At 28.9% G+C, this 16,333-nt stretch overlaps 2 protein-coding genes across 2 annotated transcripts; one reads left to right on the top strand and one right to left on the bottom strand.

Moving 5' to 3' along the window:
• Positions 1–610: 610 nt before the first annotated feature.
• On the bottom strand, positions 611–13,839 carry LOC125069389 (sphingosine kinase 1-like). Its single transcript, XM_047678872.1, has 3 exons — positions 12,965–13,839; positions 3,860–3,959; positions 611–2,741 (listed from the first exon to the last, which is right to left on the bottom strand). The coding sequence occupies exons 1-3, from the start codon at positions 13,837–13,839 to the stop codon at positions 1,890–1,892; spliced, it is 1,827 nt and encodes a 608-aa protein (XP_047534828.1). The 3' UTR covers positions 611–1,889.
• Positions 13,840–14,888: 1,049 nt separating this feature from the next.
• Positions 14,889–16,227, top strand: LOC125069390 (tRNA (cytosine(38)-C(5))-methyltransferase). Its single transcript, XM_047678873.1, has 3 exons — positions 14,889–15,132; positions 15,205–15,683; positions 15,761–16,227. Exons 1-3 carry the CDS (start codon positions 15,069–15,071, stop codon positions 16,217–16,219), a joined length of 1,002 nt encoding a protein of 333 aa, XP_047534829.1. The 5' UTR covers positions 14,889–15,068; the 3' UTR covers positions 16,220–16,227.
• Positions 16,228–16,333: the final 106 nt, after the last annotated feature.

Here is a 16,333-nt window from a genome sequence, read left to right as displayed (position 1 = left end):
AGAAATAAAATAACAAAATAAATGTATAACCATTTATTGAAAACAATTCTTATCATTCAATAATTTAAAACTTAATATGAAGATGGAATGCCTACTGCAATTATTATATAAAAAAAAAAACATTATTTCCTGTTTTATTTCCTTAGCCCATATAATAATAATAAGGAAAAAATAAAATACAATAATTATCTATATAAAAAAAATTTACCACAATTTTAATTTCTTATTAAATAAATCCATTCCTTTGAATTTTTTTTTAAATAATAATTAACATGCATACATTGACTATTAGAGTACACATTTTAAAAAATAAATGAATAAAGTTATTATAACATGCATGCAAAAATAACAATTTTATTTTAATGTTTTTTTTTCACACCCAATGCCTTGTGCTTTATTATGTTTAAAAAATATAATTATCACAGAAAAATAATATACAAAATAATGGAAATTATTATTAACACAGCTCATTCATTTCTAAAATGATAAACTTCATTAAAAGTTAATACAAAATATTTTATTCGGAATGTTTAAATAGTAAAAAAATGAAACTTCTTATTTTGATTACAGATTTAAAATTAAAAAAAAAAAAAGTGAATATCATTTAAAAAAACTATTCATACAAAGCATATATTTAGTAGTGTAAAACTTTTAAATAGTTGTCAAAATTTATAAAGAATAAGATTAGGCACAGACTGTAGGGTTAATGTGAAACTAATAGACCATGTGATAGAAACTAATGTTATCACAGAAACTTTATAATATGTAAGCTAATACTGCTAAATATATTAAGTATAGTGAACAAGATCCTTATTTTATCATTAATTATTATTTATTATACAGTTTAGTCATAAACCACTGTTCATTCTGAAGTAAATAAGATATGTTCACAACTTAATTTTAAAGAATTGTTTAGGCAAAAAACGTCGAGCTATCTAGAGTTTATTAACTTAATAACATAAAAAACTATGCGATGATTTGAATAAAGTTTTTTTGTGATGTAAATTTTTACATAATTGTAGCATTTCTTATTTTTTTGTAAATATACTGAAAGTTCTTAGGTATCTAACAAATAGTAATCATACTAATTAACTATTTATTACCAACTGTATTCTAATTTAATAAAATAATAATTATGCTATAAGTAAAACCCACTGGATACAGCAAGCTAATAGAGCGATAGGAAAATAATAGCCAAATTTTGTGCTCTAATGTGCAAAAAGAACCTTAGAATAATATCTTTGAAAACAACAAATATTGCGTTTTAGGAATTCCGTTTATAACGGGGAACAAAATGGATATGAATGTTTAAAACAAAAATTTTAATAGATTAACAAATTGCTTTGAGCTATAAATAAAATATATAGTGCATAAATTCAGCTAAGTAGGTATTTTCTGTCTTTGTGTACAAGTGCCCTACATTGAGCAACATGTTTAGAAGTATTGACAAGTTATTAGTAGTTATTACTGATCAATTCCTTCCAATAAATGATTTAAAGTGCGGAATATTTGGCACTATTTTAAATTTCGATAGTTTTGACTAGTCACAATAATTGGATTTGCCTTTATCGACAGAACCGATTTACTTAAAATATTATCACAATTTTCGCTATTAAACGGATACATTAAAGTCATCAAGTTTAAAATATTGAATTGATAATATAAATCACAATGATATTGGAATGGCATAGTCGATTGTACTTAAATATCTTACTTTGGTATTAAATTATATAAACGTGTTTTCTGGCACAACCATTTTTAGATATAAGAATATTTTCTATTTAAAATATTTAACACCATTTATTGCACAAACATCGGCTCGGTAAGTTTCATCGAACTAAATCAGTCAAATTAGAGGCCAACACATCACATGTGAAATTATCTAAACGTTATTTTGTATCCGGTACCAAGAGATTAACTATGTTTGGAAATATCTCAGCCTGAATGGGACCGTATTCGACGAGTTCGCCATCCACCGTGAGATGGCCATTTGGACCCTCCGGTACTATCCTAAATGCACTGACTGGAATCATTTTAATATGCTCCGTGTTTATTTCGGAATGATTTCCCTGGCTCATACCTAATAATAGTGATAAAATTTGAGATCTCGATATACCAGCTTTTATGATAAGCATCCACATGATGCCATCTGACAGGTGGGATCGTGGAGCAAATAGTAAATCCTCGCCGATATATGACTGATAGGAAACGTAAACCATAACGAATTCGCCTTCCTCGTGTACCCAATGAGACGGCAATTGGGACATGAGGGAGGGTAAATGGGAAGCGGGGCCGTGCATGCACGCGTGAACAGGCGACCGCATTTCAGAGCCACTGCTCGTTACGCTATGATACTCCGAACCTCTAGTGCTATAAAATGCACTTCTCCTTGAATTTACGGAGTACCAGGAATCGACACGTTGGTGTCGTTTGCCGTTAACGGCGCTCGTAAATACTTCGGAATTTTCGTCGCAATCAAAAAATGCGTCAGCTTCCGGCGAATCTAGCGCACCGTCTTGACTTACGCTATGGCTGATCGTAAGCGGGTGCTTCGGCTTCGGTAAATTGCTCACATCCTTTATTTTAGCGTAACTCACCACACCTTTGTATTTCCTTAATCCCACCAGCCTCGCTAACGCCCAAACGGTGAACCTTTGCCCTCCGATTGCTCTTAATCTTTCACTCTCAATATCGATGTCTGATAATAAGCCCCAGCCGACTGATAAGAAGGAAAACATTATCTGCAAATAAAAATAATTATTTATACGTCAAATTTCATGAGCTATATGTTTTTAATTAAGAGCGGTAACATGAGTTATAATTTTGAACATGTGTTGAATAGAATATACGACAATGTATTTGTATTGTAAAAAAATATTAAGCTAACAAATACGCGTTAGGGAGATAATCGCAGATACGGATGTAACAGAACGAAGTATATGGGTATAATTGTATCCGCACTACGCCGTTCCTTGTTTGTTATGACGGACGCACTCAATTGTATAGTGTAACATTACACTTGAAGGTGAAAAGAGATAAATTGTATATTATCTACTAGTAGAGACACCATCTAATTGACAATAATAAAAAAAAATATCTGAGGTAAGTACTTCTAATGCATAAGCTAATTAATAAAACGATAACAAAATAACGCAATATTGTAATCGCAATTAGGTGACCTTCGTGAAGTAGATAATATGTTTCAAGAATTAAATTACTAAATAAATCTATGTTAAAAACGCTAAAGGACCTTGAAGCCTCAATAGCTCAACGGGATACAGGCCGTTTAGTCATAGGTTCGAACTTCATCCCTCAGGCTACTGTGGTAGCCACTTCCGAATTATATGAGAAAAGAGGAATATTAGCAAGCAATATAATGGTTAAGTAGGATTCAAACGATTACTCGTCATCAATTTAAATAAAAATAAATCAAATATTACAATATTTTCAAAATATAAAAATACTTATTCAACAAGGCCCTAAGCGGTTTAAAATCGATATTTACAAATGTAATAAGTCTAAATAGGTGTGAAGTTATAACCGGTTCCGAATGTGAATTTTAGAAGCATTGAACTCAATAAGGAGTGTTGATTAATTAGTAGCCAACTTTAAATAAGGAAAAAAAATAGTAAATATTTTTTATTTCATTTCAACCAATCAAAACATTGGAGAAATCAATATTGAATGTTTTTTATACTTGTATTTCTATTAAAGTATCATATCGATTTTATCTTGAACAATTAAACAAATAACTAAGATAAGAATGACACAAAAATTACGTCTCCTCAACAAGTGTTTTCGTACAAAAATAAGGTGTTTAATTAAGCTAGGTGTTCAATTATGGAACATTAATACATACTTTTGATTTAGTCTCCACTCTGACGACATCCATGTGCGCTGTTTTACCTCTTGCGAGCGCCATCGTCAATCCCGTCAAATTTTGAGGGATGTAAGGTTCACTAAAACAAAACATTAATACAAAAACAAATTAACTTCACTTATATCAACACAACCCTTTGACCGATCTGTAAAGGGAAAAACCAGAGAATACTCGATAAGACAATGAATAAATTGCTAATGAAATTTACGTTGTTGAAACAACAGACGATTTAGTAAAATCCGATTCTAACCTCGCTCTACTTATTTAAAAAGATGATAATTTATGTCACTGGATCATTGTTAGTAATCAATGAGACTTAGTGAAAGATTACTACAAAGTTGAGTTTACTTTAAAATATTTTATGATAATTTATTAGCAATCTGATTTGAAAACAGAGGTTCTTTATTTAAAATTGTGTGCGATAGTCGATTAATAGTAACATATCAAATGGTAATTATGTGCAAACTGTTAAAAGATTATTTTTTAGATTATTTTTTATATTTATGGGAAAAATATTATCTCATTTATCTTTTTTTCTGGGACAGTAAATACTCGTGTTTAGTGAACTGAAGAAGAAATTCTAAGAAGCTAGATGTTAATAGATTATTTAAAACGAAAATACACACTAAACTAATATATGATATGATAACTTTAAAAATAAATGTAAATTTTGTACTAAGAAGAATAAAAAAAGAACGAGATTTATACTTATAGGGTTATTTGAAAACAATATATTAAGGGAAACGTTAGGTAAATAACTTGAAATTTCGAAGCCTTTTAAACGGGTCCACAGCTTTCTTATTAAGCCTATAAGCTACTATCTTTGTTGTGGGTATCGTTCGTTCTCTAGTTATCATTTGCCATCCGACTCACAACAAAGGTTTGTGATGTTTCATTAACGTCTGATAACTGCTATCCTTGGGAATCCATAGAAAAAAAGATCAAAACCAACGCTTAGGGATTAGTATCGCAAATTGAAAGTTAGCTGTGATATTTTCTCGTGCTTCGTAAAATAGAAATCACGACAATATCTCCAGCGAAACGACTTATCATTTTAGATCGCCGTTGCCGAAATATAAACAGGAAGACGTTCTTATTAAAAAAATTCCAACAGCTGTTAGTTACAAGCTGTACAGCGTCGCCTATTTTTGCATATTTACAAAAAGATACCCTTATTACTTAGTCTGCATCAAATTTTCATCCATGACAAGATGATTTGTTGTCGCTTTAGATTCGGATAAGATCGTAACCGAAACTAAAGCGAAAAAAGTGAAAGTATTTATAAGCGGCCATTGAGTACGAGGCAAAATAAGAAGTATGAAATAGTAGTCCATAATTCTACCGGATTAAGCAATTATGACATAACAACAATATAATATTTAGCACGAAACATAATTTACGCGCAACCTAGATAGTAGAAATACATTTATCTTTATAAAAATTACAATAAAATTTGTGTCTGTTTATATATATTTACTGACCTAACCTTGGCCACGGAGGTTTTACACGGCGTTACCTCATTCCACTACTTAGCTGCTTTGAAATGTTATTTACACGTCTCTTAACACAAAGCTCTCTTACCGCGTCCTAAATCTGTATTCATTTTATAACGAGTTAATTGTACATTAATATTACATGAATTGTATACGCTATTAAAGATCTTTCTTTAAAATCTTTACAAAAAATATATACAAAAAGTATTAAAGTCATCCGAAGCTGCGGAAAACTACTGGTACATTACAACACAATAAGTTATTATTGTCTGCTTTTAATACTAAAATCAGTCGAGAAAAATACAGAATAATGAGTTGCCGGTAATACTTTTACAATGTAAATATATTTGTACAAGTGTGTGTACAAATACATGTATTTACGTCACACGAAAACATCTTGAGAAAACCTGCATGAGAAGGATGAAAATCTGCCACTTATATACAATACCACGCATTGGAATAGCTTTATAATAATAAAATTTAGAATAAGCTCTGAACCTACTCCTCAAACAAGGACAAGAGGCCTGCCTACTTTTCTGCTTTTATATGTGTATAATACTTTTATATAGCCTATTATATATATATTTATATATAGCCTATATTTATATACGGTTTCGCTATAAATGGATAGACAACTAACGCAACAAGTTTTTAAAATCAAATGATAAATCCTGAGATAAGGGGGGGAGGGGGGTTTTTGGGTAAATGTACTAACAAACAAACTCTTGTACTTTATATTAGGCTAAATTTCTCTTCAGTTATTATACTAACCCGATTGAGGCGCACAGCTTTAACTACAAGACATTGGGACTTGAAAATTTCAACTTGAAATTGGGACGTTACGTAATGAAAAAGCGCAGTAAAAGAGAATTACAAAATTTGAATATTTTTAAGAACGCTCGGTTTATACTTCGTCTTCTCTACTGGTTTATTCATTCTTTATCACTCCCAACAAGTAACGTACAATATCCGCTTTTAGGATTAGAGAAGCGTGTCGCTATGAAAATGCGACGAATAAGGTTAGTAAGTTACAAAATATTCAAACACGATTAATATAATATAAGAACGTGTAAATTGATAATGAAGATTACGATGCGATAATTTATTAGGTATAATAGTAATCGTAAAAAAATACAAAATTTACAAAAGTTTAACTTTTAAAAATTTAAAAGGTTAAGTTAAAATAAAAATTAAATATAAAGGTTTAATTTTTCAAATGAGATTTTAAAAATGTTTACTGTTACAGAGACATTAGAAAATTTTACACATGTTTTTACGATACAATTAACGAATTTTTCAAATAATTTAAAGGCTAAAAAGATGACATAACTAGTTAAAAAAGTAACTCTAAAATTATTAATTATAAATATTATTAAATTATAAGTATTTATAAGTATAAACTTTGTTAAAAAACAAATACTTTAATACTTGACGAGAAGTATTTTCTTTCATGACAAATTTGTTTAAATATGAATACATTTTTATGTCAAATGCAGATTATTTTGAAGAAACATAAATTGTCAAGACATCATTATATGTACAACAAACTATAATTCTGCTGAAGAGCTATTATAATCAGATTTTCTCAACTCGTGTAGATGAATCAACGATTGAAAGTAATTTATTATTTCAATTGAATTATTATCTATCAAATGTTTATTACACAAGCGAGATAAACACTTCACTTATCTTCTAAAGACGTTACGGCGAGAAGATGTTCAACAACACTCTGACCAAGGGCAAACCAATAGCCATACGAGTGTCTTTCAAAGCGGAAATTGAACTTGCAATCATCAAAATGAGCTGGTGTGAGAGAAATGTATTTCTAAATCAACTGTGGTAATAAAGTTTTAATAATACAAACGTCATCTCCAGTAGCGTATACTCTATTGCAACCATAACAGTAGAAAAGCCAAATAAACAACATTTGACAGCAAATTGACGCGATATCATTGGTCGAGAGATTAAACTATGATACTCACTATAGATTTGCGAAAAAATACGTTTTTGAAAGTAACATTAAAGTAAATATTAATAATTAAGTCTAATAGTATTTGCTAGAAATAATGGTATATTATTCGTAACCTCTTAGCAGTGCACAATATAGTGGACGTTTATCTTTATTCCTACTTCGATTGGAATAGGGTCTATACTAATATTATAAATACGGAATTTACTCTTGTCTGTTTCATTTTCACGCATAAACCTTTGATGAATATAATGTATGAATCAAACCTGAACCCAAAAAAGGACAGGCAACTTTTTTATACCTAAAACCTAAGACTCATCTAACACGCGGGCCAAGCCACTGGCGAAAATTAGTATACCATTTATCTCACTCAAGTGCCAAAAGAAAAAGTTTCGACTCAATTTAATAAAAATTAAGTGCGCACTATAATGCAAAACAAGTACTAACTTAATTATATATATATTATTCGTTTGATGTGTGTTTTTTAAAATTATTACATTTTTATATTTTATTTTTTCTTGTCTCATTAAATCCATTTTAGTTAGGTACGTTTGAACTTAAAAATATAAAACAAAGCATAAAATTTAACATACTCCTTTGTTTTACATAAGAATGAGTCATGACTTAGATTAACTATTGCTAACAATAATTATTCTTAGCGACATGTTCAAAGACAACAATTTGTGACGAATATTCTTACAGTTTTCTTTATTTATAAAAGACAGACATAATTTTAAATACAAATAATGTACAATTGTACATACTTATATGAACAAAACATGTTTTTATAAGATACTTGATATTTGCGTGCTTAAAAACAAAACACGATTTCACTTATTACGAGTTTGATGGTGTAAATAATAAATTTTTAGACATTTTTTTTTAAATTATTTGTTTGTTACGGCAATGCCGCCTCTTGTCAACATTTGTGTGAACTCTTTGTGTATTATAAGGACAATATAATTGACTTATAATTGTCAATTATTATCTGGACCAATATCTTCTTGTGATTATTGACCGCGAGTATCTCTTAATGGCATAAATTGAAACAAAATTTTGGTATAAGACCTTCGAACTGAGTAACATATTTGAACAGGTATCCTAGTAGACAGAGAAAAAAAATTTAAACGTTACAAATATAATGTGAAATACTAATTGCCTTGTGTTGTCTTGTCTTAGATTTTACATCGATTCGATTAAGCTTTCAATATATGTACATGAAACAGGAATTAATAAAAAAAAAGGTAACAGACCTCGACATTTTTATTTTCAATAATATAAATAGCATTGTACTTTTACTACTGAGTACTGAGTAGACTTACTTGTTATCAAAGAATTAATTAAACGCAGGCAAAAAGAGTTAAGAAACAAATCATAAATAATAAAAGTAATAAGCTACGTTATGAAATGTCGAAATAATTAAAACCATTTATAGACACGGATTACCTCCTGATAAAACTTTAGGTACCAACGATATCAAAAAACAATAACTAAAAAATGATATCACTTACAAATATCATAAATATAACAAACGAGTGTTTTCATATTACACAATTTATGAGAAATGGACTAAATAACCTCATTAAAATAATGATAGCAATATAAGGGAAAATGAGGAAAAATAGGGACGAATAAAATTAAAGAATATGCACAGTCATGACGATAATACAATGTTTTGCACGTGTTGCAAAGCATTTGTTGTGGGATAATATATTTTTAGCAAGAGGCAGCATTTACTGAGTTCCTGCCGCATCGAGTTTTTTGTCAATCATAAAAATTATTTTTATGTAATACTTTGGCTTTAATAATTATTGTTTAAATTTGATGACTCATTTGTATATCAAGAACCTTACATTTTCGTGACACACACAAAAGACAAATTATGTATGTATATCTTTTACCTCATACTTTTGCCAGTGCGAGAGCGTTGACAATATCTACATTTACTTTTTCGTTTTAATTTCTTTCAGAATAAACTATTAATGTGTACCTAAGATCATTGATTTCAGTATTTCATTATTACAGATAATCGATACATAACGATATATTTCTATGCTACACTTTATACAATTATAACTAGCGAACTAAAAGAATGTTTATGAAATTACTGATAAAAGTAATAGCCGAAACCGATCGTTTAAGGTAAATCACGAGAAACAATGGAAACTGCAAAGAAATATACCAAATATCATTAAATACTTTTGTATTATAAGCAATAAAAAATAGGATTTCTTTCTAAAGATATAGAAATTTATTTAATATTAATAATACAAGAATTTTCAACCAAATAATTCATCAACACTCGTTTGCCAATGTCCCATTTATTTTATCCCAAAGAGTAGGCTCAATGTGTTCCTCTATTTTATATGTGTGCAAATTATCTTAAAGATCTATTCAAAATCAAATTAAATCAAAATATTTCATAAAAGTATTTTTTTGTATCATCATGTTACAGTATTGAATTAAATGTAAATCTTCCATCGGTTCGGAAAGTAGATTCGAGAGGAACCGGCAAGAAATTTTCAAGTTACTTTTTTCGCCGTTTTAATTAGAGAGATTATCTAATCAGTCAATCGAGTACAATTTAAACTTTTTATATATCCAAGCAAATCGCATCGAATACGTAAATCTAAGGTTTGTTTATCTTCATTCGTTATTCTATATTATAGCTTTGTAAAATATTGTTGTTTACAACTAAACCATGTTATGGACAAATACAAAATAATTATAACCGTTGCTTATAGCAACTATGTCGAGTCAAAATTCGTTTTGCATTTGAGCAATACTTATTTATTTAAGTACAGGAGCGTGATACTCGACCTACATCGCCAACTTATCAGACCAGTTGAAATTATTTAAACATAACGTTAAATTAAGTATCTTATAATCATATTATTTAAACATAACGTTAAATTAAGTATCGTTTGAAAACTTTGCGAATCCATATGCGTCAATTTATTTTTCTTTAAATGCCATAATTCCCTTACTTAATGCAATACTGCTGCCCTTGCCTAGCTCCAAACCGCCCTCTGTATTGAGTTTCATTATGATTCAGTAATTGGTTTATTTTAATTATACAAATATTTAGAGCTGCTATTAGTATTATTTACACTTGCAAATTTCTAATTATAGGTGATATATCAAAATAAGTTGTTCTTAATTTGAATTAGAAAAAAAAAACACATAGTTTTTTTTAACAATAAGAATATGAAGTAACTTTGTTTTATTGTTTTCTATAGTTTTTTAAATGACTTGTGATCTGTGCCTCAATAAAAGCGTTAAGTCTGTTTTAAAACACTGAACTGGTAGTTTCATTAATACTATTCATTCGAAAAGGTTTCATTTCCAGCGTTTGCATGACGTTCGGGTTTTATATTATGAAAAAATAATTAAATATCAAATACCAAGAAAATAGTGATGAATAAACTATAATCGTTTCGATAGACCACAATAGCTATTGACTACTTCGTTTCGAATTACGAACTACCGCTTTATATAAAAATGTTTTTTATAAAAAAGTAACACATTTTTATTCCGTAAACACAAGGCACGAGTAACTTTAACTATAATATATATTATTTGAACACTTTCAGTTGCATTGTAAAAGCGCAAAACAATATGAAAAACAATGACAATTATTAAAACATTTTAAATACTTAATAGCCGTGTACCCTCTCTTCGGATACGTTATAACCCACCGATTTTTTAAAGTATTTCCACTTTTTGGTTGATGAATTTTCAAAATAAACTTTAAATCTGTTTTTAACTCAGTAATAAGCCCAAATACGCATTTTCATATCTCTAACATCAAAAATAACGAACTTACATACGAACATTCATCCCCTTAGAACCCTCGGTTTAGGCGATACTTTACGTCAGTCAGTAGTCATTTTAAAATTCAATTAAGTAGATAAGCATCGCGTATCTAATGAAGCAACATCTTATATATTATTATAATATTAAGATGTGGGTACTATTAACCCAATTTATATTGCTACCTTTACGAGTTATTAAATAAATATTTAAAATAATGGAAAATATTTTTTTAAATTTAATCTATGTATTTACATATTAGCAAAGAGGTTATGTTATTATCATAATTGAAAATGACACATGATAAAGTAACAGATAAGAAAATCCAACATTATTGTCGCTTACCTGCATAATTTGCATCAATTCATGGATTATACATAAGCATAAAACTATATTATTTTTACAAGAGTGCGTCACTAGAGATGGCTAAGTAATATGGTAGGGATATGGCCAAATGGGTCATCTGATAATATTTACCATTCCTTACATTGCTAATGAGCAACCTTGGGAGCTTATATGTTATGTCCCTTGTGCTTGTGTTTTTACAAAAATATTGAGATTTTTGTTTTGTCATAATGTTTAACAAATAATGCAATTAGGTCAATATTTTCAATAAAGCACACTGCTATTAATAATGAAGGGTAAGAGAAAATAAACACACACAGTTATATTACTGGACTAAGGGTTCATCTCCTTTTTAGGTTTGAATTTTCCCAATATTCCATTAAGATCCACATAATATTCTATCTACTATGCCATCTTGGCCCATTAAAATTGAAAATAATTAAGTAAAAATAATCAACACAATAAAATAAATAAAAGATTTTGTATGTGACTTTAACAAACTGTAGGTGTAATTTAAAAATTGTTTGTATGCTTTATCATCTTAGCATTTCATGGTTAAATGTCAATGTACTATACCCAAATCTTTCTGTGGCAGATTCTTTAAAAATAAAATAAGATCATACAACAAAACATAAAATATAAATATAGCACATAGCTACAACAGTACTATTTATATATACATATATTTTAGCCTTGATACATTTGAAACAACCATCATAAATATATTTCTCTCTTACTTCTCATACATTTCCCGACAAATTGTAGTAGGTATGATTATTTTATTATTTAGGCTAATAGTAGTATATGATAGTAATTAGCATGAGTCGTTTTTAAAAAAGAGATGTTACACAAATTTAATCCTTTTGTAACTTTAAAACGGAATAGCTAAAAAATTCAATATAGGAATAGCTTTATCAGACATTAGTGCAGTTTCTATACCAAAGAAAAGCGTTGTGGATTAAGCAATAAACCAAAGGGTCTTGTTGGTTAAGCATAGCTTTTTGGTTTACTCAACATGTTATAATTTTTAAACAAAAGTCACGGCTTAATCCTTTCATATTTGTAAGATGTTACCATTTTATATATTAAAATAATATTTGCTACTTTTCATATAGGCTGGAATCAAAATGAGGAAAATATTTAAAAAAAAACCTTATTTAATATATGTACACATATGTTACAACCAAATTTTTCAAAGAACACATCTAAAACAGACTGTGTAATTTTTTCTTTTATAGAAAAGTATATACTCATGCAATTAAGAACTTATCTATTTATAATCATTTGAATTGCACTGGATTACTTTTTCACATTTCATTATCATGTATTTACAATATTTTTATTAGCTAATAAAGATCCAAGGTTTATGATAATTAGCAAAAACTCTATGACTTATGTGAAACCTGGATTAGTAGTGGGCCAGGTTAATAATCAAATTAAAATTATTATTAAAATTTTACTTACTTGTAGTGATGACAAATAGTTCTCGCCAAGCCATTGCCAGAACCACATGGCAGAATAGCTAATGGAACTTCAGCAAAAGCCTGTTGCCAATCAAGTCGCTCAAACATTCCATTCAATATTTCAAACAAAACCCCGTCACCTCCCACTGCCACTATTCCGCGCCAAGCGTAAACATTTCTCGTACGCACAAATTCACGAGCATATTGGGCATACTTGGTAACATGAAGATCGTAAGGTGTATCGGACTCTTGCAAAATTGGAGCGGCTTTTGTCTGAAAAAGTTCTCTTGCTTTCCCGGGACCAGACTTTGGATTCAATAGTATTAATAATTTCTTATCATTATAAGGTAACGTGTACGTAATCGGCTGATCTACTAATAAACATTTTATTGTTGTTCGCCACTTTTGTGCTTCCCTGTTATTGTCTTCGTATTTATCGTAAGACCTGAACCTGAGTGTTATTGTTGTTCTCTCTCGTTTGAAACTACGGCGGCTGCGCTTTAAATTGTAAGCGTATATGTAAAGATACGCACTGATATCGCTTTCATCAAGGTCGCCACTGTTTTCATCTACTACCTTGAGCTGTTGGTGACCCACAAATGAACTGCAAATACAAGATCTGGCTCCAACACGACGTCTCTTACTTCTCATACATTTACTGCCGATAATATCCCTCAATAGTATGGTTTGCTCTTTTGAACAGTCGTCAGTTTCTTTTATTAATGATAACCCTTTTGATGTGAGCCTTACACGAAACACAGACTTCTTCTTAGAAAGAATGTAAAATGTTTCTTCAAGGTAAATATGCTCTTTCGAGTCGGCATTTTCATCACTTTTGACGTTATACACGTCTTTACTGAGCTTAGGTTCCGCCATAACTGCCAGAATCAAGGCCATTAAACTACTAATACCAAGTTTACCAGTTGTTTTATGATTTTAGTTGACAATATGAATAAAAAAAATGTTAATTAAAAAATCTTTTATCAACTGATAAAATATAGTTTGCGTAAATTAAATGTTATATTTATTTACTAATAATACATTATATGGAGGTATATACGAATTGTTATTTAATAATATCCACAGATCAGTTGATATCTACTAAACATAAAAATAAATATTTACTTGTTAAAATTCCCATACCACATTTTTATTTAGTATTTTTTATAAATACGTAATAAAAATTGTTCTTATTTGAAAAATGAGTAAAGTAACTTTAAGTAAGATCCACATATTTGTGAACGTTTCACAGAATTTAAGCACAAATGAAATGTTATATCTAACATCCGAGGTAAATGGAGTTTAGTTGTAATTAACTCTTACACATATTTATTTCAATTTACAAATCTGAGACGAATCCAGTACACATCAAAATCTTTATCTTTGCTAATTTAGAAATTAATAATTAAAAAACATATAAATAAATTTCGAAAATTATTTGAGTTAGTATAGCAAGAAACAAATAATTAAATGTCGACTTTATATCTGATTAAATTCATTGTAGAAATTATGTTAAAATACCATATTATCAAAAGACAAATTTATTTATGGGATTTTATTTATGGGATTTTTTATTAAAATAATAACCTTGTGCAACTTACAAAAAAGAACGGATACAATGCAAGTGCGTACTAATTGGAGATATTATCGTGTATTGGCATTTGGTAGTGGCACGGAATACTGTATGGCACATGTGCGGCATAAATCTTTGAAAATGAAACGTGTACTTTTTTTCTTGATCTCTCAGTTTTATATCAACATTTAAGTTATAAAAATCAGTACACTAATTAATGAAGAAAATAGGAAATATACGAGTAAAAGGCATTGTAGTTAACCCTGAATCTAGCATTTTTTTTACTGGTAGCACCGTATTCAATTATACAAATCCTAAATTTATTTTCTAAAAGACTGGTATCCAGAGCTGTCAAAAAATATATAATTTTGAAGTTTTACAATATTTGTTATAATGAATATAAGTTATTACAAATAAATATATATTGTTATTCGTAATCAAATTTCTTTGACTTTTTAACTAATGAAATACTAAGTATATTTTGTTAAAATCATTGACATATTTATAAAGAATATTTCATTAATAATTTAATATGACGTTACACAGAATCTTAGAACTGTATAGCGGTATTGGTGGCATGCATTGCGCATGGAATGGTAACAATATATTTAAATGTTATGCTTTATCATATCACAATATATAAATTATTCTATTATTTCTAATTTTAGAATCGGGGTTGGAAGGTGAAGTAATGTTGGCTGTTGATATAAACAATGTCGCCAACGAGGTTTACAAGTACAACTTTCCCAGCACTCCATTACTGAATAGAAATATACAATGCTTAACACCAGATTACATCGATAAGCTTAATGTGAATACAATTCTTATGTCTCCCCCATGTCAGCCCTTTACCAGAAATGGTAAATATTTGGATGAAAGTGACCCTAGAACCAATTCGTTTTTATATTTAATTGACTTGTTTATACACTTAGCCAATATTGAATATATTTTAATGGAAAATGTAAAAGGTTTTGAATGTTCAACTGTTAGAAATATATTTATAAACAAATTAAAAGAATGCAAATTTGATTATCAAGAGTTTCTGCTATGTCCGTCCAGTTTTGGTGTGCCTAATTCCAGATTGAGATATTATTGTATAGCTAGAAGAAACAAGTCTGAATGGCCTTTTCGAAGAAAAGAGGATATTGTAAGTTTATCTCATTTTACAAAACATGATAAATCTTTAAAAAAATAATAATTATACTTGTTTTTTTTCATATTCAGGTCAAAAGTCTTCCAAAAAATTATGGACGTCCTGTAGCTTTAGAAGATATATTAGAATTGAATGTTCCAGAAAAATATTTAGTTAGTGACAAATTGTTAAAGAGAGCTAAAGTATTGGACATTTGTTATAAGAATTCTAGACGATCCTGCTGTTTTACTAAAGCATATACACATTATGTCGAAGGCACTGGTTCAGTTTTTACTAATGCTACACCAGAGGAAGTAGAAGAATGTTATAAAGTAGCAAAAACATTTGGTGATAAAAGTGATGATTTTGTAGACACAATAAAACAATTAAAATTGAGGTTTTTTACTCCCAACGAAGTTCTATCACTTATGTCATTTTCAAAAAACTATAAATTTCCTGAAAATATTACAACAAAACAATGTTATAGGTTATTAGGAAACAGTGTAAATGTTAAAGTTATTACAGAATTATTAAAAATACTCTTTGAATGATTAAAGAATTTATATCATTTTTTTTATTTTTTTTTTATTTTATACATTCTGATTTGCTTCATGTAGCAGTTTCAAATTAAAATACTTTATTTTAATTTTTATTTTTTTTACATT

Source organism: Vanessa atalanta, chromosome 15 (genome assembly GCF_905147765.1).
Source record: "Vanessa atalanta chromosome 15, ilVanAtal1.2, whole genome shotgun sequence".
Taxonomy (NCBI): Eukaryota; Metazoa; Arthropoda; class Insecta; order Lepidoptera; family Nymphalidae; genus Vanessa; species Vanessa atalanta.
This window is presented reverse-complemented; position numbering and strand designations above follow the sequence as displayed.